This window comes from Micrasema longulum, unplaced genomic scaffold, assembly GCF_059751315.1.
Source record: "Micrasema longulum isolate JH-2025_06_02 unplaced genomic scaffold, ASM5975131v1 h1tg001206l, whole genome shotgun sequence".
Lineage (NCBI taxonomy): Eukaryota > Metazoa > Arthropoda > Insecta > Trichoptera > Brachycentridae > Micrasema > Micrasema longulum.
Genome location: NW_028278393.1, coordinates 154,208 through 168,013, shown reverse-complemented (window position 1 = coordinate 168,013; position 13,806 = coordinate 154,208). Strand labels below are relative to the sequence as shown.

The window sequence follows — 13,806 nt, the reverse complement described above, 5'->3', positions numbered from 1 at the left end:
TTTTTTTTTAGTTTATTTTTCCGTACATATATTTACATAGAATTTTAATTACAAAAATACAGTTAAAATACATCTTAAAATTAAGCTATAATATATTTTGGAAAAAATGCCCACAAGGACTTCAGTGTCTGATCGTGGGCCATTCCTTTTTTAATGATTTAAAAGTTTAAAGTATATAAATATGGTATGACATAACCATGAAGAAAAAAAATCAAACAAAACTAACATATGCTGATAAAACAAAAAACAGGATTTGTTTACAGTATAGGTCATAGAGTTGCATTTTACGAATGTATTGGATTCGATTGAAAATGATGACATTGCATCGTCGGTCATTAGTCTATTTTAGGTGAACTAATTTAACACGTGTGTGTCGTCGACTATGGACTATGGACCTTACAACAGTATTTCAATCTAAATTTTTTTATTTTTTAAAAGGTGTCTATCTATTTCTTCAATGCTAATCCAAGACCTCAAACCTACTTTAAACGGTATCAGTGATTTAATGTTTTGTAATTCTTTAGGTAGAAGATTGAAGGATCTTGGACCAACATGTAAGGAGTGCCTCTGTGCGAACTTAGTTCTGCATCCTGGAATTGACAGTACACTATCGAATCGACTGCTAATCCGTTTTAAATTATTACTTAATAATTCCCTATTGAAGTAAACATATTTCAGGCACTGAAATAAATATGATTTTCCATAACTAAGGAGTCCACTCTCTACGTATAGTGCATTTCATTCGAATGTTTGACATGTTTTTTCAATTGCGATATTAGTTTTAATCGAAACTGAATAGTCGGCTTACCGGTAATCTTAATAGCTTTTCTACCTGCATTTTACTGTACGGTGAATTCCAAGAAGGCGAACAAAAGTAATATCCGCTTTACAGATACGTAAATTGAAAGAAACTCATTTCCCTTTACTATTATTGCATCGAATTGCATGGAGAGAGTATGGCCGTTAAAAACAGTGGAGCTTACCTCTTGAAAATTAATTTCAATATATTATACAAACATCTGTTACATGAAGCTAAGGTAATCAATCCTAGGCTTCAGATGCCAGTCGAAATCAGTTTAAAATCAATATTTCAAGTTCACCCGGCCAGAAACCTAATATATAATGGTAGGCAAACGAAACGGACTTGTCTCGACTCGATTTCCTTATTCGGGATTTTTAACTTAGAGCAGCCATCGAGTCGAAAATACTCGTCCAAGGTTTTGGTTCTATTTAACAAACAGAACTATGTTCTTCATCCGCCTGGACACAGAACGCTACACTATGTTTTCCGTACAGTAAACTCCAAGTATACGGAATAATGAGTGCCAGATTTTATTGATTTCGAAATAATAAACCGAATTGAAATTACATTCAAAACGTACGCAGAAAAGTTAATCGCGCAATTGAAATAGAATAAAAAACTTATTTTTGTTTCCTGATAACGATCTGGATATTCAGTAATCCGGACGACTGTGTTATGTGCCGATGTAGTGCAGCACACAGAGATTCAATATTCGAAGTCCAACAGATCAATTGAGAAGACACGAAGATGTTGTATATTAATTTATTTATTTGAAAGACATTACATGAACCATTTTACTGTTACACTTGAAAGCTACCGTGTATATTAAAACTAAGTATTACGTCAGAGGAACGTAATAGCCACGAGAGATCACATTTCTAATTCTTCCTCAAAGGACTGTGTAGGAACTTATATAATACAATTTTGAGTCCTTGTGGAAGGGACAAGTAAGGATAAAAATAGTTATTTTTATCTTTAGGATTATTTATGTCTACATGTCCCATTTGGCGATGCATGTGGTACTTTACTAATGGATTCCATAAATAGCTATTTTGAATAGTAGCTGTAGATAACAGAACTTAAAATACACTGTTTTTAGTATTACAGATAATCTTAGACAAATGTCGCCCCATTATTTTAGCAGGCGGCTAATTATATAAATGCATCTGGGAACTAGGTACCTACTTTGAATCCTGAGTGGCACGTTATTATCTACCCCCAGTTGATAAAATGCAACATGTGCCCTGTGTAAGTGGTAAAACCATAACAACTGGAGCTCGGATAAACAGAGTTCTACTGTATTTATAAAATAATCAACATCATTCTGCAGCTTGGATGAAAAAGAAATAGCTGAAAAATGATGTGCTATGTCGATGAGTGGAAAATGTTCTCTTCTTTACTCAATTACCTTAAATCATGTCAGAAGTTCTTCTAACCAACCAATGATAATGTTGTGATAGATTTCCGGGAAGCCAATCCATCAATCAGGAAAACTCAACAAAAAGAACTAGTAACATCACACGCGGAGTAATTATACAATTACAAAACTTTGAAAAAGCAACTGAACTTCTTCATTACAATATTTTATGTAAATTTGTACATCATCGAGTCGAAAATATCCAGGCTTCTGTTTCTATTTTACCTACAGATTATATTATTTGTGTATTGTTTATTACTATGACTGCTGGTTTTAAAAATATAAATAAAAAATAAAATAAAATAGCCGTAATTATAGGGAGACCAAAGTCAAAAAACTCAATTGGTTAAAGAGGCGATCGAATTTAGAAACATCCCGGCAATATGAAAAGAGATGATGGGATGCGTTTAAAATCATCCCGGTACCCAGTAATAAAGAAATCACATAAAAGCGATGACTGTGAAGCAGCACAAATTTCAAACTGACAAGCTGTAGACAGCAACGACTGCGACACGGTACAAATCCTAAGTACTTAACTGTACACATATATCTACACAAATTACAACAACCCTGGTGATGGCAGGGGCGAACCGTGTAAAGAAGTGATTATGCGCAGCTTACCATTTTATTTGATTAACTATAATGTTTTATTGTAACTTTATTTATAGAAAAACAAATATATAATTAACATTTATTTTTAATCATTTCCACCGTTCGTATTTTTATCCTAATATAAATTTTAATAAAGCACGCCAGCGCCTGCGGTGAGCCAAGAAACTAGCTAACTAGATTATTCCAGCTTATTTTTTTATACAAATAAGTTTACTATATTTTGAATGTATTAACCCCAATGCGGGTTTTTTCTCCTAGATTAAACTTGCAGATTACACAAATTATTTGAAGATTCTTGATTTGGAAAACAGTATTTCAAACATTATTTCTTAAGGATTATTTTTCTTTGAGATGGTACTTTTGACATAAGACTGTAATTACTTTCATGCGTCACATTGCAGGACATATAGCGATCCACGCGGCCGTTTTTAGCACTATTGATTACTAGAAAAATTCGGCCAGTTGACATTTCAATTGAATACCTAATATCGACTGAATTTATACAGGTATTTTTTTTTTTTTAAATGGATTATATATTAAAGGAAGCGTTAGTATATCTATATAATATAATATATCATAAAGTTACATCGTTTGAGTTGATTTCATGGATGAGAGATGTTCACACAAAACCACAGAAAAATATCAATTTATAGTAAATATTACTTACATTATATTATGTACCTCCTATATAGGTACAAATATATGTTATTTTTTATAGCTTACTTCTAAATAAAATCATCATTCGCTACTGGGTGATGGACGTTATAATGCGATCCGAAACGTGGATAAAAAGTACGAACGACACACGTCATAATAACCCTTAAATCTAAAAGGAAAATATAACGAGAAAAGGTTTAAAAAGGCTATAAAAAAATGGATAGTGAAGCTAGGTAGAAGTAAAATGGATTGTCTCATTCGCCCAAACCAATATTGAATCAACCGCTCCACAAGTGTATAGCTTATGTTAGGTTTTTGTTATTTTCATTGTGCGTTTTGTAATATAAATAATATAGATGTACATATATACCTAGTTTTTAAAACAGTCTGAATATTTTGTTTATTATCTCTGTTTACTAAGTTAGTCTTCTTTGTTTATTCTCAAATGTAAAAACATTTCAAAAAAGTATATTGTTAAGTGTCCTCGGCACGGGTAACATATTATTTTTATTATTGTTTATAGTTTGTAAGAGTAAAATATAAATAAATAAATAAATAATCATAATTTTTATTTAAATTATTTCATTGATTTAACCATCTCTGGTATTCCAATTTCAATAGACTGTATTGATTTTAAATGTTGAACAAAGGGCTTTTCATTTCCAATCAATTAATTCTAATTGATCTAACCTTTACAACACTTTGATTAACTTAAATGTTTGAGCACCCACGCGCGTTATTAAAACACATAATATCTAACGAGAAGGAGTGGAATTGACATAATATTTCGTTCGTCTTCTGTGCCATTGATAAATAAGTAGGCACTAAGCACCCTTCCATTCAACTGAGGTTCCGGAACTTATCATGTATTTGGTAGGAAATAGTGTTTACCGCCGCTGCGCGGGCGGTCGATAAATGTGAGGCAGCGTAAAAGGGCGCGACATACAGCTTTGAATTCACAATAAGCTGTCGTAAGCAATTAGTCTTTTTTACTCTTCTACGCATTTTGCACGGCAGTGTTGATGCAATATGACGCGACAACGCTCATTTTTAGAACATAATTTAAACCTATCCTTCTATGCAGCATTATCTCTATTTAATTATACTTTAGTGTTCTGAGTCGTATTATTTATAGAACCAGTATTAACTTTGTGGAATAGCATGATATAAATATAACATTTTGCTATTAGACCAATTTAATTTATTTTGAAGAGCTACTAGTTTCAACAAGCAGAGATTCTTCCATTTTTAGGTGTTATTATAAACAAAACATAAATTCGACGACCTTCGAAGTACTGGGGTTAAAACACTTGATTTACACACGGAAGGTTTTGTATTCAATTCCTGGTGAGAACACAAAAAATCAATGTCATTTTTCTGAAAGATTTCTGGTGAAGGCCTGTTATGGTTCAAGAAAAAAAAAAAAATTTCAAACCGTTTTTCATATTATTTATTCTGTAAAGTGGCCACTTAAACCAGCCAATAACATTCCATAAGCCTTGTAAATGCCTAGACTTCCATATTATTTTTTAAATCTATTTCATTTTCAAGTTAAAAAAATTGTTAATAACATCAAAACTTCGAAAAAAAAATGACGATTTAGGTAAACATATGCTTTGATTACTCATTCAAATACATGAAAAAAAAATTTTACCACTTCTTATTTTGTTATCTATTGTTTTTAACCTACATTAAAATAATTAAATCAGTTTTAAAACAATTTATCATTGAAATAATCTAAAAAATTTCAGGTTTCTACAGAAAAAAAACTCAATTATAAATTTTAAAAACCTGTATTTTGTATTTCTTTACTAACGAAAATTTCGAAATTGAGTTAATCTTTTTTCCTTTTTCCCTTTGCATTCCAGCAAAATCTTCTACAGCATGCCGTTAGTAAACAGACTCCTGTAATCGCCAACAGCGCGAGAAAAGCAATGACATCCAGCAATAGGTATCTGTAGAGAGGAAGATCCACCGAACTTGGCCTGAGATGGTCACCCCCATGACGAGCCAGATGTTCTATCCAATAAATGGCAGCGTCCAGGGGAGAAATTGGACGGTCTTTCCAGATTGACGATATTTTTCTAGCGCTTTCTTGCATTCTAAAATATCAAAATAAAAAAAGCGTTATTTAAAATATGTGTTTTCGTGGTATTATTTTCATTCATTTATTCGATTAAATTGAAAACACCCAACTCTCAGCAGTTTCTTATTCTATATATTTGTCATTTTTTAATCAGTTCATTTAATTATAAGAGTATATTGATCGATTTACGATATAATTATTTATTCAATAATTCGTTTATTCGGTGATTCATCTATTACTAAAATAATGGTTTAGATAAAGATATCAATAAAACTTTTTATTTAGTTTCACTTTTATTTAATTTTAAGAAGCCATCTTCAGGACAAGCACAATCTGCCAAAAAGTTAAAGTTAATTAACTAGTAAGTAGTAATGTTATTGTTTATTTTTGCATAAAAATGTCTGCCTTAAAACAGGTTTTTTTTTTCTTTAATAAAAAAATAAATATTTGCGTTCTTATGATTTACCCAAATATTTAATTTTGAGGGCCATTTTCAACGAGTTGTAAATAACTCACTATTAGAAAATGGAATCGAGTTGGGGTAGAGTGGAATTTGAACCACGGACCTTTGGTCCGTGAGTCTGAGACACTAGCCACAGGACCACAACCCGATTAATGATTAATAAGGTTGTACCTAGTTAGGCAGACTAGACATGATCCAGAGAAATCTATTACCTAAGCGTTTATGTAGTAGATAAAGTAATTGTTATTTTGTTAATAAACTATGATTATTATTATTAAAAACACATGTACTGTGTAACACTTCATGCTTCGATGCCCAAAATCTCCTGAATCTGTCAAACCAAATCATCGAAAGGGTTGAGAGTTTCAAATATCTGGGAGTATATGTTACGGAAAATGGTAGCTTTCAAAAGGAACTGGGAGTACGGCTAGGAGTAGCAGGCGCCACATTCAACAGTATGAAGGCTGTATGGAGATCGGATATTTACTCTGTGAAAACCAAATGCCGCCTTTATAACGCCGGCATAAAACCTATTCTTCTCTATGGATGCACTAGGGCCCAAAACAGAAAAATATTGAGTTTGAAGAATAGGTCTCTCAGAAGAATCTTGGGTGTGCGGTGGTTAAAATTAGTGCGGAATGAAGTAATAAGAGAACGGACGCAGAAAATTTCGGTGACAACTGTCATCAAGCGGAGGTGATATGGTTAGCTTGGCCATGTACTGGTGATGCCTCCTGAGAGCCTTAACCGTGCTTGCCTACTTAACAAGGCATCAGGTTTTTGATGATGAACAGTCTAGCCACTTTGTTAAGTGGCTGATTAAAATATTTGGCGGCGACATATATAATATATAAGAGTAATTGGATTAAGTCTTAACAGCTGACTGTGTGTTAATAAATGTTTTTGCTTTTATTTGTTTTAAGACCTTTGTATACGACGCTTACTTTGGATCCAAAATATATTTCAGTGCTGATAGTACAGTATCCTTGGTAATATCTTCATATGGAAGTACTCGTCCTAGTCCACTCTCTTCTGCCGCTGCTCCATTAACAAACTGGTCTCCAAAAAATGGAATTACCAGCACTGGAACTCCGCGATGAACCGCTTCTGTCAAACCCAGCAATCCTCCATGGCTGATAAATGCTTTCACTTTACTGTGACCTATTAGAGCATATAAATGTAGATATTTATTAACATGTTCATTATTGCAAAATCAATTGGCCAAACTTATTTTGATTTATATATTCTTTTGGAAATATTTTTTGCAAATGAAATGTCTAGAAGTTCATATTCTCAACAGCTTCACCTGTATTAAAAAATCTCACATTAATAATAATCTTGTCAGAGAAAAATCCAGAATATTTGCGACGGTTAGACATCACCTATTTTTATACACAAAATATTTATAATAAAAATCATCCAGTTTTAAACAAATAAAGGTAATAAATTTTTTAAAGTAAAAATAAAATTCTCGTCATTGTCTTTCTTCTAGGCCCCAGGTTCGAATTACACTCCGACCCAAGTTGATTTCAATTATTTAAGCGGAGTGTTTTTTTTTTTCTTTTTTTTTCTACAAACATTTTAACATACTCAAAACGGACTTTTCATCGACTCATCAAAAATGTCTGCGAAACTGAAATATTTTCGTTAGTCACAATATCAAAAATATTTATTAAATGTCAATATTTTTTATATCAGTAAAATTTCATGATCAAATTGAGTAACATAAAAATATTTATTTAAATGTAATTTTAAAAATACCTCAAATATTGACAAAACTCCACTGTAATATAAGATAAATGTAATATTATCAATTGAGGTCAAGTAAACAATATAATTTTAATTTTTTTTATCACACATCATAAGTTTAGCTGAGAAATCTTCAAATACAATGATTATACCGACGCTGGAAAGGAAAAAGTTGCCAAGCGACATGTAACAACTTTACAGAAGAGCCAAATAAAGTTTTTGTATTTTTTTAGCTAATAAAAAAATATAGTATAAACGCATTATTTAAGCGTGATTCATATTCAATTTAAATAAAAAATTTAAACACGAGATTCTTTATTAATTTTAAAAAAACTGTGAATAGCTCTTTTGTAAAGTTTTTACATGACGCTTGGTAACTTTTCTTTCCAGCGTCGATATAATTATAACGATTATGAACTAAGCTTAATTTAATAAATATCTCGTATCGTGGTCATTAATTCCCTATCTACACAAAGTGGTATTTTAAGGACCTCCTTATCTTGCGTGGAAACGTGGACATAAATATGAAAACCTCCAACTTACATATATATTAATATGTTGGGCAAGATTGAGGGACAGCATAGACAGGGCAGAAGACAAGCGCCATGGGCTTGCCACACACTCGACGAGTGGCACGGGAAGTAGCAAGAAAAGGAGGCAGAGACGTTGTGTGACAACATTACTTGTCATGCCACACGTCGGTGTTTTGAGCGCAAGTCAAAGGACCGGCAATACAAGCGCAAGTGGCTGGCCACATAATCGCGCGGTTGCAGTACGCATCGAGCGGTCACACAAGACGAACGCGTCATTTTTTAATGGTGTTTCTATATCAAAGTCTATTGTATAGCAAAGACAAATGACAAGTGCGGAGCGTCGCGATTAATTGTAGTAGAGCAGTGTGTGGGCAGAGAGGGACACATCAGGCGAGATGGCGGCAGCGCGAGGAGCATAGTGATGAGCAGCGCAAGGAGCATAGTGATGAGCAGCGCAAGGAACATAGTTTGGCGGGGATATTAGCTGCGCAACATAAGGGATAAGACCGAAATGAGGTACTCGGTAGCGCAAGACAAGAGGCCTTCTTAGAAGTGTTTATTTAAATATTCTTTTTTTTATATGGGAATTGCATTATTTTTTACCTTGCTTATAATAAACAAGGTTTATATTTCAAAAAGAGGATTTTTCTGCTGTTATATTACATTATTTTAGTTTTTAAAAGTGATTGCCAACGTCGCGTTGGAGAAACTTAAAAGGATACAAGAAGAAGAAAAATCATACTTATTATTTCATACTGTGGCATCCAAGGTCTGATCATAATGTCCTTTGATTTCCCTGGCATGGTTTCATTTTCCCATTTCCATAAAACCCTGTACGGAAGTTCCTTAAAGGCGTCCTGGAAAGCTTTCATCTTCAGAGGAGGCAGAGACTTTCCCCTGATCATGGAACCCATACTAAAGTATATGACTCCGTTCTTCGATTCGTTGATAAACTTATCGATAACCTTAAAAAGACAAAAACAACTAAATAAGTATGTCTCAATATTTTCGGCAACCACGTTCAAAAGTGGATTATGCTGTGAGTGTTGTGTGTAATGAGGAAGTTTTGTGGTTTATTTATAATTTCTTTAATTAAAAAATAAATAATTAGATAATACAATAAATACATTGGATAATACAATACGTGTATACCGTGCGTTTGAATGTTTAATAACCTTATGTTATGTGTTAGTGTATGTCGGTGAACCAAGTTTATGTTAGTAGGCACACTAGAATGATTTATATGAAAACTTATTGTTATTCACACATAAATCAGAGATTATTAAAGATTTAAATGGGCTGTGTGCATATTATCAATTCAATTTTATTTTCAAGCGTTTAGTTACATTGTAGTTTACCTATTAGTTACATTGTATTTTATTGATTTAACAATAATTTTCATAATTTGCAATTCAAGGTTATTTGACGCCTAATGGAATACAAAAAGCTAAAAATCTCACATAAAAACATTTCCTGTACCAAAAATATGTTGAGTTTATCCAAATTTCTGTAGACAAGGGCTGAATTTAATCCCCTAGGGAGTTATACATACATACCTATTTTTTGCACCACAACAGGCCAGGGTGCCTAATTGCAAACGTGTATTACAGCACACAACACTTAGGCTTGTGGTGAAAAATCGTATTATTTTTTGTGTTCCTGGAATCGAATCCGGAACCTTCTGTGCTTGAGTCAAGCATCTTACTACACCACGGAGAGAATTATTATATTACAACAGAAATGGAGAACATTTTAGCGAAGGAAACGTGAAAAAAAAACTATTACGAAAAATTCAACATGAAAAAAATTAAACAATGCGTGAGTATAAAATTTTAAAAAGAAAGGTTTCTTTTTTTTAAAAAAGGTACAAAATATAAGTATATTATATTCAAAGAGAAACAAAATTCTTTTGAATCTTAAAAAAGATTCTAAAATATCGATCTAATACAGTATACCTACACGTAAATACGAAAAAAATGTAAAAGTAAACATCAAAAGCACAACAATCTATGAAATATCATTATTTCACATGAAATGTCTTAAACTTTGTGTAACTAAAATAGAATTACTTTTTGACCGGCATAATTACGCCTCTTAAAATTTAGACCGAACTTTGGTACGTCGATTCTTATACAAAAACATGGTTTAGTGTTAAAGTCAAATAAGTTCTAATGATTTGAAGATAACAAATTGAAAATTAGGACTGCCGTGGAAAAATTGTACATTTTCGGTTTTGAAAAGAAATTCAAGCATTTTAAATTACATAAATTTAGTGGTACTTTCCATTAATAACGTTAAATTTTAACACAATAGTACAGCACCCTTTGCAAAGGGATTTTTTCAGCACAGTCTTCGAAGAGTTAACAAAATGTTTTAATATTTAAAGCATTAACTTTGTGGTCAAACATTTTGCTAAATATTATTGAATATTTGTATTACCACCTACCGACTTTTCTATGTCTGCCGGTTTCGAGACGTACCCGTCTCTTCGTCAGGACACTAATTAAACCAACATGCAAACCAATTATCAAATAATATCAACCCTGCTTTTTATACAAATAACAATATTGGTAAATTATTGCTTAAAAAAAAATAAATTATAGTTTATTTAATAATTCAGGTGTTTACCAATTAAAATGCAATTCTTGTCCTTCAGTTTACGTTGGAAGAACATCAATAAATTTAGATATTCGTGTTAAAGAACATGAGGTGTCTTTACAATAATAATTTCTCTGAATTCGCAAATCACCTAATCAATTAAAATCACTACTTTATAAAAAATACAGGAGTTAAAATCTTACACACAAATAATAAAGGGTAAAAAGTAAATAATATTGAAATATTTCACATTAGGAAAGCTTCAAAAAATAATGTTCCTTTGATCAATAATCAAACAAACTTTCAATATAGTCCTTTATAAGATGTTCCACTGTAATGGTCACCCTATTAAATCTATTAAGCTTACCTCCTCCTTCCATCCCCTCTACTTTTTCATTTATTCATCAAACAACAGAATATTTTCATAATTTAATCAGTGCATGTTTGTCCTAATCAGTGCATGTGCTTATTAAAATGCATGTCGTGTTGGTTTTATATTTTTGTGCAACAACTATGGTGAAGGTGTATAGTGGGTTTTGCATGTTGGTTCAATTGATGTCCTGACAAAGAGACGGGTACGTCTCGAAACCGGTAGACATAGAAAATTCGGTAAGTGGTTATTTACATATATTTAATTACATTTATTAAATTGTTTTTTTTAAAGATTTTGTTATATTAACTTACCCGGTCTAATTTATTAAGACGTTTGGGTAAATGAACTCCTCCAATGTCCACTACATTTGGACCTTGAGGCAAAGCTCCGTGTAAAGGAAAGTATGTAGTCACAAAAAGCATACTCAAATTCCTAGATATATCATCCAAGTCTTGTCTTGACTCCAAAAAGCCTTTTCTTAAAAATCTGTACTCGAAAACGTGGGTGTTTATGTAATAAACAAATTTGTAGTAATTATTGACTAGAAAAGACTCAACAGTGTCCAAGAAAGTAGGAGATCTGAGGTGTTTTAAGAAGTGACTTGGTACGTACGAAGGGTTTTCTGGGATGCCAAATCTTTCTCTTGTCCATGGCATCGGAACATGTGTTGCTATCCCTACAACGGGAGCCTTGAATTTCTTAATTAATCCAAACGAACAGTCACTATTGAACTGTTCTGTAATAATAACATCAAACGTGCTGTTCGAAGACATTAAGTTCTTGACATTATGGTGCCCAGTCATGGCGTCACAGTTCAAATTTCCCAAATCAAACAGTTCGTATGTGGCCATTATGTGACGTAAGACGCTGCCGACTCCGCTCAGGAATAAAAAATCATCAAAATCACAGATGTGAACATTAAGATGCATGGATCCTGCTAAACTGACATCTTTGTAGATCGGTGGGGGGTTCTTCAATGGATAATGACTTACGACAGTTAATTCGTGTCCTTTTTCAGCCAAAGAACGAAGCAAAGGTTCAAACATTATATGATGACTTTTTCCAGTGTGTGGAAATATTGCCAGTATTTTGAAGCCATCTGCACTTATAACCGAGCACAAAACTAAAAAATATACAAAATCCCACTTGTAATTCATTATTAATTTAAACATTTAATTTAGAACTCACTGGAAATGTCTGTATACATGTAAACTTTACGTCAGTCAAATTCAATCTTACGCTCGTTTAAACCGTTACAAACGTCACGTTACTAATAACTTTAACTCAGTTTTGATGCACATTATATTGTACGCCTTGTGTGGTTTATGGTAATAAGTGACTTATTTGTTCACGTAACCATGCACTTCTGTGCTATGCACGTGTTCTGTCAATGATGAATGCACTTATAAATTTCATTATCACAAAGTTATTACAGATGCTGTAGCGTAGACATTCTAGAAGACAATAGTTAAATTTGCATTGTTTATATGAAAAGTGATACAAATCTTGATAACTGACGTTCAATGTATTGCTTGTGAGGCAATAAACTCAATCTTCTTGTACAGCGACAATAATAAAGTCTGATATTTACACTTAAATGATATTGTTTGAAGTTTTAATTATTAACTTTCATTTAACCAGCGGTTCTCCAAGTAAATACTTGATTTGACAAGCAATGATTTTCGTTGATAAAAATAATATTTGTAGGTATTTGTAGCAATAAACATTCAGTATTCTGTGAATATATATCAAATGAAGGTAAGGTTGTAAGTCTAACGTTCGGGTTCCAGTACAGAAACAATGAAAAAGAGCAGTTAAAATAATCTTTAAAATCAATATTTTACGTCCACTCAGTCATAATTCGACCCCAAGGTCCCGATTACAATGGGAAATCAACAGAGTTATTTTCAACTGTCTATAAAGAAAAAACGATATTTGTGTACGAAAATGAGTATATTTGCATGAGCATTTAAAGTATCTTCGTCGGTAACCTATAATTGAACATGGTTAGAAGAAAAAAATGAACACGCATTCTGCTTTTCATACAGAAAACTTAATTTTACTTTGTCGATAAAATTTAAGATGAATGTTAACTTCCCATTGTAATCGGGGCCTAGGACCTCATGAATGGTAGGCGAACACGCCAACTACTTCACAACGAGGCGAACCTATCTCAATTCAATTTCGTTATTTGGGATTGTTTACCTGAGAGCAGCCATCGAGTCGAAAACACTCGTCCAGAGTTCTGGTTGTATTTCACACAGAATTGTATTTTTCTGTGTCCAGGTTTTTGACTATACGTCAGTGTAAATTTTAGAAAGCTTTTTTACGTGGCTTGTTTTATACGTTTTAATATTTCCATTCTTATTTGGTCCTACACGTGTTGAACATTTCTGGTAGCATTAAATTTCTCCATTATTCGACACAATGGCCAATATGAGTATCCTTCCGAATCTTAATTTTATTTTATTTTTTTAAATTTTGTTTATTCATAAAAACAACAGCAATACAAAAAA

General features: G+C 32.5%; 1 protein-coding gene across 1 annotated transcript; it reads right to left on the bottom strand.

The window, feature by feature from the left end:
- Nucleotides 1–5,265: 5,265 nt before the first annotated feature.
- On the bottom strand, nucleotides 5,266–12,869 carry LOC148276528 (UDP-glycosyltransferase UGT5-like). Its single transcript, XM_088234132.1, has 4 exons — nucleotides 11,602–12,869; nucleotides 9,062–9,284; nucleotides 6,982–7,198; nucleotides 5,266–5,590 (listed from the first exon to the last, which is right to left on the bottom strand). Exons 1-4 carry the CDS (start codon nucleotides 12,460–12,462, stop codon nucleotides 5,323–5,325), a joined length of 1,569 nt encoding a protein of 522 aa, XP_088090258.1. The 5' UTR covers nucleotides 12,463–12,869; the 3' UTR covers nucleotides 5,266–5,322.
- Nucleotides 12,870–13,806: the final 937 nt, after the last annotated feature.

What these genes read in the sequence shown, in the direction of transcription:
- LOC148276528 (XM_088234132.1), bottom strand. Translation starts at nt 12,462, where the DNA reads ATGTTTAAATTAATAATGAATTACAAGTGGGATTTTGTATATTTTTTA. An exon ending in GCCACAGTATGAAATAATAA is followed by an intron (nt 7,199 to 9,061) that starts GTATGATTTTTC and finishes ATGCTCTAATAG; the next exon opens with GTCACAGTAAAGTGAAAGCA. An exon ending in AAATATATTTTGGATCCAAA is followed by an intron (nt 5,591 to 6,981) that starts GTAAGCGTCGTA and finishes TTGATATTTTAG; the next exon opens with AATGCAAGAAAGCGCTAGAA.